Source organism: Drepanopeziza brunnea, assembly GCF_022702325.1.
Source record: "Drepanopeziza brunnea f. sp. 'multigermtubi' strain 214-2 chromosome Unknown ctg2, whole genome shotgun sequence".
Lineage (NCBI taxonomy): Eukaryota > Fungi > Ascomycota > Leotiomycetes > Helotiales > Drepanopezizaceae > Drepanopeziza > Drepanopeziza brunnea.
The window spans coordinates 2,048,482-2,067,182 of NW_027094065.1; the positions used below are offsets into that span (position 1 = coordinate 2,048,482).

An 18,701-nucleotide genomic window follows, 5' to 3' on the forward strand; every position below is an offset into this window, starting at 1 on the left:
GTGAGCTGCAACAAACAAGGAAAGACCATGCATAAAAAAATATAAGAGAAGGCCATATCCTCTAGCAATCCATAGAAATGCCATATCTGCGGAAATTCCTATGCGTGAACCTTCCTCTCCTTCTTCCTATGCAAGCACTTACTCCGTACAGACACCCTTTACCTATCGTTATATATACATAAACTAAAAGCTCTCAACTTTCCCAAATTAGCTTCGCCTTCTCTTCCTCGTTCCCCTCCGTTCCCTCAACAGGGGAGGTTTTCACTAATCATTAAGCATAAATCGATATAGTACGCCAGAAGAGAAGATAGAACCGTGCAGATGGGTTGGTTGCTTGATCGTTCATTTGTTCATTCCATTCATTTATGAAGTGCTGAAATCGCAGCCTTCCAATTGAAGGCAGGCAGCTTTCCGCTCGATTATGCGTATGTCGCCCCATACCCGACTAACTGCGAGCGAAGAATGTATCCTGTGTGGACCGCTAAATACAGATATTCCTACAATGTTCCTTTCTCCCTGCTCCGGCCCGTATGTACCACACCGTATCGTACCCACCACCGGCTGAGCTCCAAACGCCAAATTAATGCACCCATTTAGTTCCCCGCCGCATTACCGAAGAACAAGGCTGGGAAACTTCTTGCGACAGGGAATGTTAACGTGATACTCGTGGATACCTTCCACTGTTGCCGCGTATCTGTCTATTCTTAGCCATGCTACAGATTGGGAATCCAGAACGACATTCGTAGGGGGAAGACGGAAAGGATTGAACTCACAAGATTCTCCCATCCGGACTCCAGCAAACACCCATCGTCTCATTCATCCGTCCCCCATCCATACCCCCAGCTTGGCCCCTACTCGCCACCCCAAGGCCACCCTCATCATTCGAGTTAGGTCGCAACGGTTGCCTCCGACGCGCAAAATCCGTCGCCGTGTTCTGCTCATCACCTTCCAAGTTAGCTCGCAGTCGTGCAGATCTCTGGGCAGAAGAATTTTCAAGTCCAAAACGGTCTAATTGCTCGTTCACTCTAGCACGGAAGCGTTGGTTGCTATCTTCTAGCCGAGCCCGGTACAGAGCTTCGACATTCGCCCAAGAGTTATCGCTTTCCGGTGCTCCTGAGGACTCGGTAACAGGGCCAGAGGAAGGGCGGGGGCTGGATGTCAGGGAAATACCCTCAACAAGGGATAGGGCGCTGTTAGCTGTTGATCTCTCGGCAGACGTCTCAGGAGCTGGTAAAAGACGCGCGCTTCTCCGGGCAGCTGCATCGGCTTCAAGTAGTAGCCCGCGACTCCACCGCGCGGATGTGGCGGACGCGAGGCGGCGAGCTGCCATTTCGCGCTCGGCTGTGGCGGATTCAGGATGCGCCAGACGAGGCATTTCGCGGCGTCGCTCGTCAGACTGGAAAGTGTCGACTCTGAGGCGCTCTTGGTTTGAAAGTTCTCGAGACAAGGCAGTTGCTGCGAGGCGGGTGGAGTTTAAAACGGTAACAGCTGAGCGGCGGGGGTCGGCCCAGCTGGCAGCCAATGCTTCTCTGCGTTGACGGTCGACGCGGAGTGCTTGAAGGACCGCTGGTAGCTACGTGTTAGCAGATATGTTTTAAGGAAGTGGCTCGCCTCGTGGTGATTCAGGGAAGGAACATACCCAGCTCTTCGTCGACTGTCGAAGCTTCGCGATGCCTATCCAGCATCTCGCGCGTCAGAGTTCTCAATTGTCTTCTCTCAGAATCTGAACCTCGACTCTCATCTAGGCTCATGTAGTCTGGCGTGCTGCTTGGATCTTGAGCGGTGCGGATTGTTGATCGGTGATCGGATCTATCTGATACGTCCACTTTTTCAACGTTGGCATCGCTTTTGTTGATTAAAATGATTTGTCTGGAATTGAACATTGTTCGGACATCGGCAACTCCAACTCGCCCAGTAGACTCTGTCCAAGCCTGAAATTGGTGAGCAAACGATACTCGGTACAGATGGCGGGGCCTCAAATGCTCATTATGTATGCTAATAGATGGGAAAGCACTTACAAGGAGATCATAGGGTCCTGGACAGAACTCCATTGCCCGGACAGCTCCTGGTTGACGACCCGGCCTGGAAGTAGTAAACCACACCATCAAGGACTCACCCTCAGTGAGAGATTGGGTATCGAAGACAGAAATAATGCCATACTGTGTTGCTACAGCAAGATACTGTCCCGATCTGGAGAAAGATAGAGCAAAGCTTCCTCTCATTTGAGAGTTGTCTGCCTGCCTCTGACTCTCTAATTGTATCCGTCCTGCAGGAGCCCATTCGTAGACCTGGCTTGCCTCAGACTCGAAGCGCTCTCTTTCTATTCTCTTTTGTCTTCTCGTGTGGATGTAGAGAAATGGATCATCGCATATTGCAACCAATAACTCGCCATCAGGTGATATCGCTGAACGGTTAACGCAGTCGGGCAGCTTGAATCTTTGGATGGGCTTAGAAGTTGCCAGGTCCAATATTGAAACCGTACGGTCATTATTTGAGACTACAGCCACGGGGAATTTGTGGGTACGCTCCGACAGGTCTTCTGTCGGGAACCAGAGTGTAATGCAATTGACGATCTCTGTACCAACGTCTATCTTCTCAGCCGTAGATCTTCTAGATTCCCAATTGTCTCGTAGCCCTGTGGAATGTTCGGATTCTTGGAGACTTGAGCGCCGAGTAGGGTCGAGATCAAGGGGGAGTCGAGAGTCTGGGTCGGCATTGAGAAAGGAAGACAGGTCGGAGCCCAATGCGCGGTGCTTCAAAGAGATGGCACTGTATTTTCCATTTTCCCCTCCACAGCAAAGCCACTCCTTCGACGCAACCAGACATCTGGGTATGAAGCCTAGAGAGGCAACGAGCTCAAGCTTTTGGGTCTTGGTATTGAGCAAGTAGATTTCGGTTTCGCTGGGAAAGTAGACAAGGTCTTGCTCTGGAGAGCTAATCAAGGAGCGCAACTGCCAATGGCTAATCGCATGTTAGCTTTGTAGTCTTGAATACATTCCGACAAAATTATCTGAGCTGTGAGACCCTTTGGTAGAACGGTTGCTGTGACTGCGTTCCCGTCACATTTGTTCGAGTCTCTTTATGCTAGCCCACTCACCTGGTATCTACATTGGCTCTGTAGTATTTGCGAGGGTTTGAAAGGATCAAGTTGTCGGTAGCATGATGTCTAGATACCGCAAAAATTAGTACTTGCTGTAGGGGTTTGTGATATCATGCTAACGTACAAGCTCTCATCTTCGACGGCCATTGCTGCCATGCGCCTTCAGATGCGCTCATAAAGTTCTTTGATACTGGCGTGAGTAAGAGAGGGGCGAGGACAGGGCAGAGGGTCGGGCTTGTCGGAAAGAAGCTGTGTAGCAATCAAATGTTGTTGCAGAGCAGAACACGATGTTGGTGTTGGAGTCGAGACAGCAAAAGGGATGCTGCTATTTTATGTGATGTTTTGTTCTGTGTCTTGAGCTGTCGCATCATTAATCTCAAGGTCAAGGCTGAGAGCGAAGCCCTGTCGTCGGCACGTCGGCATGTCGGCCAAACTAAAGGCCGTTTGCTCCGATTGGTCACCTACTTTCTGTGCAATTCCATACGCTAAGAATTTTTCGAGGTTCCTTTCACTTCTTCTCTCATCTTCTCCGACATTTATCAACTTCCTCCCCATCCCCATCAAACAAACACTTCAATCGATCCATCCCTCTTTTCGATACAGATCTTCTTCCTGTCCTGATACTCAATACCTTCTCTCTGTACCTCTGTTAATTTCTGAGCGTCCGCCACCATGTTGTCTTCGAGATTGTCCAGAGCTGTAAGTGCGACTTCTGGGTTTCCCTTCTATTAATTACATCACCATCTGACCTCCAACAGCTTCCCAGAGCTACCTCTTCCGCCACACGTTCGATCCGTGCACCATTGAGCTCATCCTTTGTGCGCAGATATGCAGATGAGGCTGATAAAAAGATTCGGGGACCAGTCATTGGTATTGACTTGGGTAAGTTTATGCTGTCGGCGCGTGAAATGAGTTCGCATGCTCATATGCCGTTTTCCAGGAACTACCAACTCGGCCGTCGCTATCATGGAAGGCACTACAGCCAAGATTATCGAGAACTCTGAAGGTATGTACATTGCTCTACCGGCTTCTTTTCGCCACTAATCTTCTTCAGGTGCACGAACAACACCCTCTGTAGTAGCGTTCGCACAAGATGGTGAGAGATTAGTAGGTGTCTCAGCGAAGCGTCAAGCTGTCGTCAATCCGGAGAACACACTCTTCGCTACCAAGCGGTTGATTGGCCGAAAGTTCACAGATGTCGAGGTTCAACGCGATATCAAGGAGGTCCCGTACAAGATCGTTCAACACACAAACGGTGATGCCTGGGTATCGGCGAGAGGAGATAAGTATTCGCCTTCCCAAATCGGAGGTTTCGTCTTGCAAAAGATGAAAGAGACCGCCGAGGCGTACCTCACTAAGCCTATTCAAAACGCCGTTGTCACTGTCCCAGCCTACTTCAACGACTCCCAACGACAAGCTACCAAGGATGCCGGTCAAATCGCTGGCCTCAACGTTCTCCGTGTGGTTAACGAGCCAACTGCTGCTGCTCTTGCCTATGGTCTTGAGAAGGATGAGGACAAGATTATTGCTGTATACGATTTGGGTGGAGGCACATTCGATATCTCTGTTCTCGAGATCCAAAAGGGCGTCTTTGAGGTCAAGTCAACCAATGGTGATACCCATCTGGGAGGAGAAGATTTCGATATTCACTTGGTCCGCCACTTGGTCCAGCAATTTAAGAAGGACTCTGGCATCGATATCTCTGGCGACCGTATGGCCATCCAGCGGATTCGTGAAGCCGCTGAGAAGGCTAAGATTGAGCTGTCTTCTTCCATGCAAACCGACATCAATCTTCCCTTCATTACCGCCGATTCTTCCGGACCTAAACACATCAACCAAAAGCTTTCCCGCTCGCAGCTTGAGAAGCTGGTTGATCCCCTCATTAGCCGCACCGTTGAGCCAGTCCGCAAGGCTTTGAAGGATGCCAATCTCCAAGCCAAGGACATTCAGGAGGTCATCTTGGTTGGTGGAATGACCCGTATGCCCAAGGTTGCTGAGTCCGTCAAGAGCATCTTTGGCCGTGACCCTGCCAAGTCTGTTAACCCAGATGAGGCTGTTGCTATGGGCGCTGCGATTCAGGGTGGTGTCCTTGCTGGTAACGTTACCGATGTCCTTCTCTTGGATGTAACTCCTCTCTCCCTTGGTATTGAGACCCTCGGAGGTGTCTTCACTCGTTTGATTAACCGAAACACCACCATCCCCACTAAGAAGTCTCAAGTGTTCTCCACTGCCGCCGATTTCCAGACTGCCGTTGAGATCAAGGTCTACCAAGGAGAGCGTGAGCTTGTCCGTGACAACAAGATGCTCGGCAACTTCCAACTAACCGGTATCCCACCTGCGCACCGTGGTGTTCCCCAAGTTGAGGTCACCTTTGACATTGATGCCGACGCGATTGTCCACGTCCATGCCAAGGATAAGTCTACCAACAAGGACCAATCGATCACTATCGCCTCCGGATCCGGTCTCTCCGACGACGAGATCCAAAGCATGGTCAACGACTCAGAAAAGTACGCCGAGTCTGATAAAGAGCGCAAAAATGCCATTGAGGCCGCCAACCGTTCCGATAGTGTCCTGAACGATACCGAGAAGGCCTTGAACGAGTTCGCCGAGAAGCTCGACAAGACCGAGGTTGACCAAATTCGTGAGAAGATTACTACTCTCCGCGAGTTCGTCAGCAAGTCTCAATCTGGTGAGGGTAGTGCCACCGCCGCCGAGATCAAGGAGAAGACCGATGAGCTTCAAATGGCCAGCTTGAATCTCTTCGACAAGATGCACAAGGCCCGTAACGAGTCCGGAGAGGCCCCCCCGTCTGGCGAGAACCCCACCGAGGGCGAGACCAAGGATGGCGAGAAGAAGCAATAGATGATTTGACAGCAACACTTTGACTCTTTAGCGACTTCTTTTGGGCTGGGTTTAGACCGCTCATGTATTCATCTCTGTACTCATATGTTGCACATTGGCGACTCTTCTCTGTTGTCATACTACCACTTGTTTTCGTAGCTTTGGGGGGGCAAAAAAGGCGTTCTGAGCAGAGCATGCACTGCGGACCATGCACTGCGGACCTGTGGTGGTGGGTACTTTGCACAGGTCAAATGACTGTTGCTGTATTAAACTAGGATAGAAGACGACGAATAATATGACATCCCCTCTCAAAAAATTTCAGTGCGATTCTTCTGCTCTTCGATACAAAACTTGACTGTCCTTTGCAATCTACAAGCCTTTGCGTTTATCTTAGGTCCAAATCAGTACCAGGGATGATGTATACCAGTACCTTTTTAGTGTCGCGACAAGCAACAGAAAAGAAACTCCATTTATGATTCAGCAAAAATATAACTAAAGTTTGGTAAGTAGTTAGTAGGTCAGTACCTGGTAAGTAGTGTTTGATCGGCCTTGCTCGCCTGCAAAGAGCTTTGATCGGCCGGTAATAAATTTCTTGAGTAGAGAGCACGAATCAATAGGGTCGAAAGAAAACCCGCCACGCGATTTCATAGTCGAGCGGAAGCGGCTTACTTATATAATCACTTGTGTTCAGCAGGGTTTTATGTGGGATCGAGGGCTGAATATTGAAGAAGGTTGTGTGTAGTTAGTTATATACGTACGGTGGATCTCCGTACGCATATTTTGGGTTTTGTGATGGATCGGATGGCGGATCATCCTGTCTTCGGGTGACTTTACTACATACTTGATGACCCTGAGAAATGAATATACCATCATGCGGGTGCTTGAGGATTATGAGATATGATTTGGGAGAAATGTGCTGTAGACTATCCCCAAATCCATGGTAGTACTCAGGGTCACACGTGACCCACACTCTGCTTGTGAATTTTCGCCCCACTCTCCAAAGCTTCCTCTTAGACAGAACCTCCGACTGGGAACCTCAATACAACCACCCCGAACAAAATTCAAGCATCTCTCAATCCACTGAGTTCACTCTTCAAAGTCTCAAATACCATCTGAATAATAAACAACAATAGGATGTCGAAAACTGCAGGGTAAGAGCGGCCCGCCCACTACGTCCCATTTCATTGTGAACTATTTGCTCATACTGTGCTTGAACAGTCGCGCCGACTGGGCCGACGATGAGGACCTCGACGATACTACTATCTCCAACGATCTCCCTCCATCTACCACCACTACCAACAAGGATGGTACCAAGACGATTATCTCGTGGAGATTCAACGATGATGGCAAGAAGGTCAAGACTACACGCCGGATCCGATTCACAGTACACAAGGAGGTCGTCAACCCACGGGTAGCAGAGCGCAAGCAATGGTCCAAGTTTGGACTCTCCGCCAAGGATGGATCCGGGGTACGTTGGAACAGCATTCCACGCGTTTGTAGAGGGAACTTCATATTGACGGTTCTGCAGCCCGCTACGGATACCACGAGCGTAGGCGAGAATATTATCTTCCGACCCAGCACCAACTGGCGTAAGGACGCAAAGGAGGAGAAGACGGAGGCTGGCAGCATGAAGGACAAGCTGAAGGACAAAAAGGTCAAGTGCCGCATTTGTAACGGCGAGCACTTCACCGCGAGATGTCCGTTCAAGGATACCATGGCCCCGGTCGGCGAGGAAAATGCCTCGGCCGACGCCGCCGGCGGTGCCGCAGACGTCGCTGAAGGACCCGGAGGTCTCGGTGCGGGCAAGAGCTCGTACGTGCCACCGCATATGCGTAACGGGGGAGGGGCGGCGGCTGCCGGAGATCGGATGGGAGGCGGCAAGTACGAGCGCGATGACCTGGCTACGCTGCGCGTCACGAACGTGTCGGAGATGGCGGAGGAGCAGGAGCTGCGTGACATGTTTGAGAGGTTCGGGCGCGTCACCCGCGTCTTCCTCGCCAAGGATCGGGAGACGGGAATGGCGAAGGGTTTTGCGTTTATCAGCTTCCAGGAGCGGACGGATGCGGCCAAGGCGTGCGAGAAGATGGACGGTTACGGCTTCAAGCATCTGATTCTCAGAGTGGAGTTTGCGAAGAAGGCTGCTTAGATGATACCAACAGACAGGCAGGCATCGCGGCGGCGGACCGTAATACAGACTTCCCGAGCGCCTTCCCGAATCCATGGAATTATTGGAAGCCCGTGCGTGCATTTCCATCCAGATGTAAAAGATTTTGAGCTTGACGATTCGTTTCAAGTGCATGTTCATCTATTTGAAATGCCTTCTTGTTCTTGATATGCTTGAGAATCCCAGTCTATGCTGCTAACGACATGGTATTCATTCAGATGGATCTCTTTTTCTCGAAATTATCGAGATTTATATATAGCACGCGAGTATCCCTTGTCTCTCCCTCTTGTTTGTCTCAGGCGGCTTATCAATCTAACCGACCGCATCGACACTGATCAACAATACCGCTATTGTCACTAGACCCTCGATAAGCACGCGTGCATGAATCGCCAAATCGCCAACGTGCTGGAATTTCGGCATCGCTTGTTGGCCAGTGTGCACGGACACGCCCCCAAACAAAACTCAAACCGCAGGTACGCGGGCGTTCAATGTTCATCGCAAGGAGACGCTTCTTATCATTATATGTGGCTTGTCAACCAAGCGGGGAGGGGTATATTATGTGTCTCCGTTCATCCCATTTCAACGTCTATCCTTTTTACGTTTTTTTTGTTTCGTTTCGTTGCCATCTTCCCCCTCATAATCATATCTCCGTCCCGAGCCCCAACATGTCGGCGAGGATATTCGTTTAAGAAGACGAAAGATCTAGAAGTCTGCAATTCGGGCTTTCTTTTTCGTTCTGTCTTTGTTTCACCTCATCTCTTGTTCTCCTTTCCTGAACCCTTAGCGGTATGTGTATGTTGAAACGATGCAAATGCCACCTGCGAGCGTGATTGCGTCCTGGCCGGCCCCGAATTATGTTGATCCGGATACGAGAGGCAACGCGAACGTAATCCTGAATATCGCCTTCTATGTTATCTTGATCTGCTTTGTTGTATTGAGGGTGTTTACGAGGACGCATTTGAATAATGCTTTTGGAGCAGATGATGTTCTTATCTTGTGTGCTATGGTTAGACTTCCTCCTTCCAATTACGGGGACAGGCAATGAGGAATGAAAGCTGATGAGAAGTAGGTCCCGACGACGGGGTTCTTTATAATAAGTGTTTTGAAGGATACCAAGTACCTTTGGATCCGACATACGGTATGTTGAGTTCGCCCATGACAAGAAGTCAAGAACAGGTGCTGAAGTGTAGTAGTATGATATCCCGCCGAGCTATGTTGTCGGAGGACTGAAGATGGTTATGGCTGCCCAGGTCGCCTTCGGGGCAGCTATCACTCTTACGAAACTGTCTATGTTGATGCTGGTCAAAAAGCTGCTTACCAGTACTTCGACTTTCTGGCGGCGCATAACGATCATAGCCATTATATTTGTGGCCCTTCAGGGAACAGTGTTTGGCTTGACGATCATCTTCCAGTGCCGGTAATTGCTCTTTCGATAATAGCTTTCCCCCACATCCATCAGAAGATACTTACCCCTGTGGTAGGCCTATGCAAGATTACTGGAAGATCACCGAGGGACCGCAACCGAACTGCATCGATCAAGCTGCGACGCTTCTGGCTGCAGGCATCATAAATACACTCACAGATATACTTACCGTTCTGCTTCCTATCCGAACAGTCTCCACGCTACAGCTTCCTCGACGTCAAATGATCATCGTCATTGTGCTGTTTGGGCTCGGCTTCATTTCATGTATAGCCGGTATAGTACGCACCTACTACATGTGGGAAGTGACTGTGGGATGGGATCAGACATGGCGTTCTTACCCGGTCTGGAAAACATCCGCGATAGAGCTCTACCTCGCCATTGTAAATTCCCAAAATTCTCCCCCTTCAATCCAGTCCCAACTGACTGACAACCCAAGATCTGCGCCTCTATCCCAGCAACGAGACCCTTCTTCTCCGCCTACCTTCCCCACCTCTTCGGCACCATGAACAGCAACTACTTCGCCTCCGACCACTCCCAAAATATGCAGACGCGATCCCACCGGCTAGACAGCCACGGTGAGGAGATGGTGGATCTAGATCAGAAGTTGGGGGCGGCAAGTAGCCGAGGCATGAATTCCATTTCTATCAGCGGGTCGGACAGTCGGGGCCATTCCAACCTTGAGGACAGCGCTTGTATACATGTGCAGCATAAGGTCACGATGAGCATGGAATACATCTCGAAACCTAGGACAGAGGGATGACAGGTGGGCTTTGGCCAGGGGGTTATATCTCCCCTCTCACTAACGGGGTAAACCATGGCGTGTTGGAGGACATTCCTAAAGTTACTATCCCGACAACTTAAGAGTTATAGATCAAATTCTATACGCATAGAGCTGCGTACGAAGAATGCCTTTCGTTTTTCACGTTCCCTGGGTACGGTTGGAGCTAAGGGTCAGTACCGTGATCTTGACCTAGGTGAAGAGCGATGCTCTTTGCCCCTGAAATATACATATATACATATATATATATATATATCCATTTCCCAGTAATCTTGTACATTCGCGCGCATACCAACACACATCATTCGCATCACTATGACATTCACGCAGAAGATCCAGATTCCAGGCCAGCTCATACCCCTACTCATCTTCAAGCACGCTCCCCCCCTGGGAGCATCGCAAACTTCCAGTTCGTCTGCCTCGAGTATGTTAGACCGAGGCACTGCCATCCAGGCTCGCCCCTCTCGAAAACCTTGTCATCAAGTGTTTCCCTGCCTAGATTTTACGCGAACTCGCTTGCTGCGCGCAGACAGATACCATGTAGAAATAAATATAGATAAAGATGTATTGGAGGAAATAAAAAACCAGGCCCCAGTAGTGCAGCGAACAGGCATGGATTGCTTCCTCGAGTCTGAAAGCGCACGAGGTCGGTCTTGATGTTTTCTGTTCTATACTAGCGTCGCTTGCACTCAGGAGCGTATTCATGGTGTGCTTGCTGATCGCTCGGCGTGGGTGGCGAAGCGTTATGATTGTCCCTGTTTTGTGACGTTTTATGAAGAACGCTCGAGTGATTGTAGAGTAAAGGGGGTGAGTAAGTGGGAGAGTGAGACGAAAGGAAAACTTTGCTTTGGCAGATATATCCTGCGAGATACGAAGTCGCCTACAGGAGAGGCGAATCGAGATTTACGATCTACTTACTGACAGGGCTCTAGCACCGGAAATATGACGAAACATTCGAGCATAAATAGCTGAGAAAAGCCACTCAGGGTCAACATGGATCACTCGGAGCATATTTAAGTTCAAGTCTGGGGACATCGAAACACGTCGGCTCGGTCTCCCTGCTCGACCTCTGCTATCCCGCGAACTTCTGCCTGTGCAATCAGTTTCAGGATAGCTGCTTACGACTTGTACTTATACAGAATGAAAATTTGGCCAGCATCTGAGAATGGGAAAAATCGAGATCCTGAATGGGATTTTCTGCTGGACTGGTAGGACATCCCATATCCCCTTCTGAACTACGACCAGCGAGTCAACTGGGGCTTTGCCTGCAGGATGAGAGAGTGATTTCTCCTCTGCGTCATTTCCATACGCTACGCCTCCCGACCGTGGAAATTCTGAGAAAATCTAATGCTGCAGCAGCATCATCCTGAACATAAGTGGGATAGGCAGATGGTTTGCGCCTTCCTCGCAGGACTGGCTCACGCATTGCAGCAGAAGCCGCCGAAACGAATGCCACCATTCCGCAAAGTGAATATACTTCCCACTGCAATGCTACACAGATGAGTTTGAATGCGTAGTTATTTTTAGATAAAGCGAGTGGAGAACGAACGAGACTCTGGGAGAAGGAGGGGCCGTTACAAATCTATGCAGCCAGGACTTTGCGCAGGGATACCACTCATCGTTATTCTCACTAAAGGATAGAGACCAATCCATAAGGGGCTATGTTTGACCATAGATCGAGGCAATAAACGAATAGCGTCCAGACCCCCCCACCCCCCAAAAAAGTCACGATTTCTGGTTGTTTACTTTGCAAAGGGCTTAGCGAGCAGCGAGCGCTTAACAACACCGGCCACCTCCTCCACTTTAAATTATCTCTATTCGTGTGATATGCGCGCGCTCTCGCATCTCGCACTTTGACTAGATGGACATAGACGTATACTCGCTTCCTGCCGGGCCGCCGGGAAGAATTATACTTGCGATATCTAAGCGGGCTCTAGTTCTCTTGACATCAACCGGCGGGCGCGGGGGGGCGATGGCTGAGGGGTACGCCGCTCAGTTTAAATACCGTTCAGCCATCGCCCTACCGCGTCCGCCGGTTGGACGCCATTCCGGAAAACCTATTCAGTTAGGTTTTGAGCCGGGCGCTACGAGCGCCCGGCTGTGTTTTGCATCTTTGTGCATCTTTTTGCATCGTCTGCTAATCACTTCTCACTAGTAAAGCTAGGGTAGGTAGTGTTGTATAGTTGGCCAACAGAAAACAATATCTGGATGTGTAAGAAGGAACTTCGTTCAACTTGGCTGATGCTAGCTGAGGGCTTGATCGCTGGCTGCCAGCCGCCAGATCACCGTCGCCGCTCCTTGATCATCGTCCATCCCCTTCTCTATCGGCTCTTCTGGAAGGAAATCATACATCATCAGTAAACCGTCATCGTCTACCGCCATCTTCTGAACTGATTTCCTCGGAGCCATTTTACAGTCAAGCCACTTATGGGAAATCTAGCTATTGTACGTTTGGAGGAACCCCTCAGAGGTCTCTATTTGACTCCTTTTATATACACACTTCAATCAATCACTTGACCAGCCTTGCATTTACGATTCACCCCTCGATACCTACGTCACACACCAACTTCTCTCCATTCCAGATCTTCACCATCTCCCTCCCTCCTTCCCTTCCATTCCCCATTCCCACCTGTACCTTTTACGGTCCTACAAGCCCAAGACTGGTATATAATCTCGGCCTCAACCCCAAAGCAGAGCCCCTTGCCAAACGAAGACAGAAACGAAGCCATTCAACAAAAGAAAAAAAGCCCCGACGAGCGAGCGACTCTAGGCTGAGCTTCACCGCGTAACCGTTTCCCCTTTCAAGCTTCAGCATCGAACGAACCTAAGAGAAAGATCCCACACGGCACCTTCCCACCCACCCAAAACATAGCCAGGAGATCCAAAGCCAAAATTCGATATCAACGTTGTCGGAATGCAATCAGTCAGTCAGTCAGTCAGTGGCTGGCTGGCTGTCAAGGGATTTCTCCACTGTCATCTCTCCCTCCCTTCTCATGCTCTCGCGCGGTTCCCCTGTGAATCGTCCCCGGAGTCCTTCTACTTCTGGCAGATGGCTTGCTTGCACGCCGTACACGAGGAATACCTGCTCGTGAGTGAGTGAGTGAGTGAGTAACAACCCCCCCTTTCCTTTCTTTTTTTTTTTCTTTTTTTTTTTTTTTCCTTTTCTTTCTAGCATCACCAATCGCATATGGATGGCGATATCCCATGTCTACCCAGCTAGGAAATGACGAAGAGCCGGAGATAGAGAGAGGGGGAGGGGGGAGGGGGGAGGGGAGGTTATATACACACATAACGAATCGAAATTTTTCAATCGAAGCGCGGAAATACTTCTACTCACAGTTAGGATCATTCTTTTTATCATCTATGGAGTATACGGTGATCAGCTAGCCTGGCCGCTGGGGATTTGAGACGACGGTATTGTGTTATCGGGAGCAAGAGATTGGTAGTGGGGGCATGGAATATGCATATCCTGAGGGGCTGCTGGGACACTTGTGGTTATTTCTCATAAGGGAAAGAAATCAAGCTGCGTGCGGTGTTAGAGGTGAATTTGTGATGCGAAGGAAGGAGAGGAGAGGAGAAGAGGGGAGATGAGAGGAGCGGGGAGGGGAAGAAAAGGGAAAGCAAAAGGCAAGCATGGCTTCTCCTCTTGATATATATTATATTTGTTTATTCCTCGCTTCTCGATCGCTATCTGTGATTTCGTCCATGAGCCAGCCCATTTCTAATTACAGTCCCTAGCCTCAGCACGGGCCAGTGTCATACTTCATCTTCGTGTATATGGTATCATACCGTCAACGCTTCCGCTCGCCAGATTCGCCCTCGCTTGAATGATTCTACGGGTACAATAAAACAGATGCCGACAAAAAGCACTGCGAATAGGATTATAAGGATGGTGCATGTGTGCGCGCGTAGATGGTTTTATGCGGCGATTGCTCTGGCGTTGCGCGTATTCGTTATGCATTTCGTTTCCCGAAAGACTTAGAAATTGCCAGTTACGGGCGTACGTGCGCATATATCTGTGTGCATATGGTATCAATTGCATGAGTGCTTGAGATAGAGCTGCTACTCGCCTCAAGCCCCAACCCTCAGTGGCCCCGGGCTCCCAGTCGGACTCTGGGGTCTGCACTCCCGGGTAGCGGTATAGGCGGGAGTGCGCATTCGGGAGGTGGAGCCGGAGGAGGCCCGTTGACAAGCGTTGGCGTACCTCGCTGGTGCTTCGCAGATTTATCTTCCTCCGTGACTCTCTGCAATAATGGGGACATGAGCGAAGCCGGTGGAGTCGCGTGTCTTCCCGGTCGGGTGGGGTATGTGCCTTGGGCCGAAAAGGGGCGCACGCTCGGTGGTGGTGAGAATGAGCCTTGTGATCGGGAGGGGGGACAGCTACTAATGCTGGAGGAACGGAAGTTGGACAGTGAGGTGTCGACTCGTATGCTTTTCGGTCTTTCGAATTTCGTTTCCGTGTTGCCCAAGACGGGAGCAGGGACTGGGCTGGTAGTTTCTAACCTCGCTCTACTTTGTGGGCGGATAGTTGTTGGGACTTGAGTTGGCGATATCTCAATAGTCGAGGAGTTCATGCCTGAAGATTGACTGCTGGACGGCGAGCTCGGCAACGGCGTCGACAGTGGAGCATGTGGCACAGGGGCCGGACGTAGGGGAGGGCCGAAGTCGAAGGGGGGTTGAATCTCGCTTATTTCGCGCAGGTTCTGCACGCTACTGTAACGACGCGGCTTGTTGAACTTGATAAGTGACGATTCGGGGCCGCTGAGAAAGACAAGGCTGGACCTGTTTTTTGGTCGGTGTGCGGCGGCTTGGGGGGAGGGCGCTGCGGGAGAGCGAGGCGGGGTTGTGTCAACGGAAGGTTTGGCGTGGGTGACGGGCGAGGGGGCCATGTCCGTTGGGGTGATGTTTACAGCCTCTTCTAGGACCTGTGGGGAATCTTTGAGGGGGGAGAGGGGGCGGGAAATTTGAAGGCCGGCTGGGGGGTCTTTAAGGGTGCCTTTGAGGATTGATTCGGGCGGTTGGGCCATGGCAGTGGCAGTGGCAGTGGGGGATGATAGTAGTGGACTTTGGACTGTCGAATATCGCTTGCTTGAGGAGATTGGAACACTGAAGTTAGGTGTTATGCTTGAAGAGCGGTTTCGTACTATGCTTACTGCCGGACCACCAAGGATGGAGGGACGGTGTTTTGCCTGGAGCTCGGAAACTGGGACTTGCACTGTTCGTATTGATCTTCTACGCTCGTTGAGTACGGCAGCGTTTGGTGTTAGAGGCCGAGCTTCCGCCGTTGCAGATGAAATGATTTTGTCGAAGCTTGATCTCTCGCGAATGGGCGAAGTTGCGGGCGTGGAACTTTGAGATGTCACCAATGTTTGTTGGCCGGAGGACATGTAAGATAGTCTGGTTGTGCTATCCCTCACATCACTGGATGTGACGCTTCCCGAAACTGACATGTGGCCAGTGGACGGACGGGCTGATGAGAATAGAGAGTCTTTCAGCGTGGAAGCAGCATCTTCATATTTCGATTGCAGCTCATCATCTCTGTCCTTGTCCCAAGGCTGAGGGTTAGGTGTCTGGCTGTGAGGCGTAGGTGGGTCAGAAATTTGATCTGGATTCTGTTGGGTGAGATATCGGTGGCTTGGTTGCGCCCTCAACTGCATCACTCTGTCGTCTGCCGTTGGCTTCCCCGTTTCGTTCCCGTGTTTCTTGCCACCTAGTGATTCAATTTCTCTTCGAAGTAGTGCGAGCCATGAATGCATATCTTCGGCACTGTCCAGGACTAAGAGCATGCTTGTGACTGCCCTCTTGTAATCGGCCCTTCTGAATGTGAGACGCGACAACAAAGATCTCTGGGCCGATGTTGGAGTACCATCAGAGTCCATTGCCTGAGAAATTTGCAGAACCCAGTGCTTTCCGGGTATCACATCGCTCGCAAATGCAACTGATTGTTGGTCAGTGAATTATCGACAGGAATTTGTCTCAGCACCTACCCGAGTCTTTCCCTAGCTGCATCATCTTCTCAGGCAATCTATCAAACGACCCATCGCCAGAGTACTGAACTAGATATCCCGAAGTCACCAGGACAAAGATCTTCTGTGTCCATTCTGCTTTCGAGATTGCATCAGAGAGTTGATTTCGATGCTTGCTAGTTGCTTTCTCCGTCTTTCTCGCCGCTGTTCTCGATGGCTCATTCGAAGTCGTCTTTGCCAAATCACGCGTGAGTCTGTTGTTTCTCTTGTGGTGGCTCCTCAACCCCAGTATAGCATCGGTAGAGAGTGAAATAGCGGACAATTGAGCATGCTTAACAGCTTGAGGGTAGGCTTGGAAGAGAGGTGGTGGATCCCAGGCTGGAGAAGTCCTCGTCGGCAGTCGTGGAGGATATTTGGTGCCATATTTTGACGATTTGTGACCCGCAGAACTGGATTTGCTCGGCGTCTTCACCTCCATCACAGATCTTGTCCTCAGAGTCAAACGTGATGGCCTGGAAGTTGGTTGACCGGTAGTAGCGGGTACAGGAGTTGCGGAGACGGTAGATTCTGCTCCAGTCCTGCTTTGGAGCTTTTTAATTGAGAGGCCGCGCCGCAATTTTGCTTCCGCGATAGCTTTCGTCGATCTTTCAAAAATACCAGACCGCGGAGTTTCTTCAGCCACAGGCAATATTTGACTCTTTTCTTTCTGAACCTTGTTCCGGGTGAATATTTCCCGCAGTCCACCCTTGGACTCTCTTTCATCCTTCCTGTTTACTTTCGGCTGGCGAGGAGGGACGCGACTTGCAATGTCTCCGGTTGAAAGGTTTATTCTTGGCTGGCGTGCTCGACGTCTGGGGGTTGAAGTCGAAGTCGAAGCCGGATTCAATTTGACCTTTGATATACTACTTGACAGGGTCGAGGCATGATTTTTACTGGTTTCTCCCATTGTCCAAACGATAACTGATGCCAACTATTATTTTCCTCGACAGACTGGATCTGTTGAACAGGCACAAGGGTCTCTGAATTATGATCTTGAATAGCCCCCACTCAAAATCCCGCGGCTGAGAAGATTGAAGTTCCGTATTCGAGGGCTGCAGGATATGTTTCAACTTGAGGAAGGGGTTGGCAGTTGGCTGATCTGTACCCCACAAGTCGTCTCAGCCTCTTGCCAGGCCCAATGGATGCCTAGCTGGCAGGACCGCCGAGAGGTCAGAGTGCGTGTAAACAGTCGTTCAACGGTTGTAGAAGTAGATGGGAATAATAAGGGAGTTCAACCGTTTCTTGGGGGCTAACCATGGGAGTGGGAAAAAAGGCTGGGGAAACGAATCGACGGGTCTAGGGAGAGGTGAATATGTCGAGTATCGAGGACATGCAGGTATGGAGGGGTGGATGTAGACATTGAAAGCAGCAATAGAGCTGGGTGAGCCAGGAAAGTAGGTAGACATTGGCAACAACAGCTATGGGAAGCTCCATGGGCGACAGCTTGTAATTAGTTACTCACGCACGGGTCTTTCTACGGCGAGAAAAGCAAAGAGAAGTTTTGGCTGAGCCAGACCCCTGAGCCTTGGAGGGGCCGGTACTCCGCTCTGTACGGAGTACACGTCGATGCACATACGGTACCGGTAGGTACTCCGTACTTACAGAGTACATCTCAACAGCCAGCCAGTAGTAAGTGCACCTCAGCAAATTGGCGATTGCGGGTGCACGGCTTGCCAAGATCATTTTCGTCTGTAGAATCAAGGTTTGCACTGCTGCACGTCTTCGTCTATTGACGAGATGCTCCAGATCCGTCCGTCGAAATCAAACTGGCCAGAATAACTTGTGGTGCTAGTTGTAGAAGCCAGCCACAGTCGCCAGTGAAGTTTCCGGTGCAATAGCTTTATGAACTAGGATGCGCTGTCTCAAGGTAATGAATGGCATTGTCTGTGCTGCCGAGGCGGAGGCCGGGATCGGAAACTTTTTCCTTTTTTTTTTCTTATTTTTTTTTTCTCCTTTTTTTTTTCTTTTTTTCTTTTTTTTTTGTCGATATGAGCTGTTGGTTTTGGTTTTTAGATCTTAGCGGCGAAGCGGTCGATGGTGCAAACTCTGCCAAGGAGATCTATCTTCCATGCTCGAGGTTCCAGAGAGAGTATTGGTCGTATAAACATTCGATTGGCTGTGACTATGGAAGTCATTGACAGAAGCCCGCGACAAAGACCAGTACTTCCGTACAAAGCAGTTTCTAGCAGCGTGCTGTTACTGTAAAGTTTGGCATTGTAACGCCTTGGAAGTCTTGGCGATTCAAGATTTTTGCTGCTCCGCTGATGGGCAAACGTAGCCAACCAAGTACCGGGCTTGCCATGTGATCGACACTCAACGGCAAGGATCTCAGCCAGCTCGCATCATGGATGTCCGTACCGGTACTGGCAATTAGAACATCAGGTACGTAG

General features: G+C 50.2%; 5 protein-coding genes across 5 annotated transcripts; 3 read left to right on the plus strand and 2 right to left on the minus strand.

Moving 5' to 3' along the window:
- Positions 1–609: 609 nt before the first annotated feature.
- On the minus strand, positions 610–3,247 carry L3040_001737 (uncharacterized protein; the record flags this gene model as incomplete). Its single annotated transcript, XM_066156875.1, has 6 exons — positions 610–694; positions 774–1,566; positions 1,640–1,931; positions 2,019–2,961; positions 3,098–3,166; positions 3,225–3,247. 6 exons carry the CDS (start codon positions 3,245–3,247, stop codon positions 610–612), a joined length of 2,205 nt encoding a protein of 734 aa, XP_066012884.1.
- A 525-nt stretch (positions 3,248–3,772) lies between these two features.
- On the plus strand, positions 3,773–5,962 carry L3040_001738 (uncharacterized protein; the record flags this gene model as incomplete). The annotated part of the gene is made up of 4 exons (XM_007294414.1): positions 3,773–3,799; positions 3,859–3,982; positions 4,041–4,106; positions 4,155–5,962. The coding sequence occupies 4 exons, from the start codon at positions 3,773–3,775 to the stop codon at positions 5,960–5,962; spliced, it is 2,025 nt and encodes a 674-aa protein (XP_007294476.1).
- Positions 5,963–7,075: 1,113 nt separating this feature from the next.
- On the plus strand, positions 7,076–8,087 carry L3040_001739 (uncharacterized protein; the record flags this gene model as incomplete). The annotated part of the gene is made up of 3 exons (XM_007294415.1): positions 7,076–7,092; positions 7,160–7,409; positions 7,470–8,087. The coding sequence occupies 3 exons, from the start codon at positions 7,076–7,078 to the stop codon at positions 8,085–8,087; spliced, it is 885 nt and encodes a 294-aa protein (XP_007294477.1).
- An 823-nt stretch (positions 8,088–8,910) lies between these two features.
- On the plus strand, positions 8,911–10,288 carry L3040_001740 (uncharacterized protein; the record flags this gene model as incomplete). Its single annotated transcript, XM_007294416.1, has 5 exons — positions 8,911–9,111; positions 9,175–9,243; positions 9,299–9,522; positions 9,587–9,908; positions 9,965–10,288. 5 exons carry the CDS (start codon positions 8,911–8,913, stop codon positions 10,286–10,288), a joined length of 1,140 nt encoding a protein of 379 aa, XP_007294478.1.
- Positions 10,289–14,391: 4,103 nt separating this feature from the next.
- On the minus strand, positions 14,392–16,750 carry L3040_001741 (uncharacterized protein; the record flags this gene model as incomplete). Its single annotated transcript, XM_066156876.1, has 2 exons — positions 14,392–16,244; positions 16,294–16,750. The coding sequence occupies 2 exons, from the start codon at positions 16,748–16,750 to the stop codon at positions 14,392–14,394; spliced, it is 2,310 nt and encodes a 769-aa protein (XP_066012885.1).
- Positions 16,751–18,701: the final 1,951 nt, after the last annotated feature.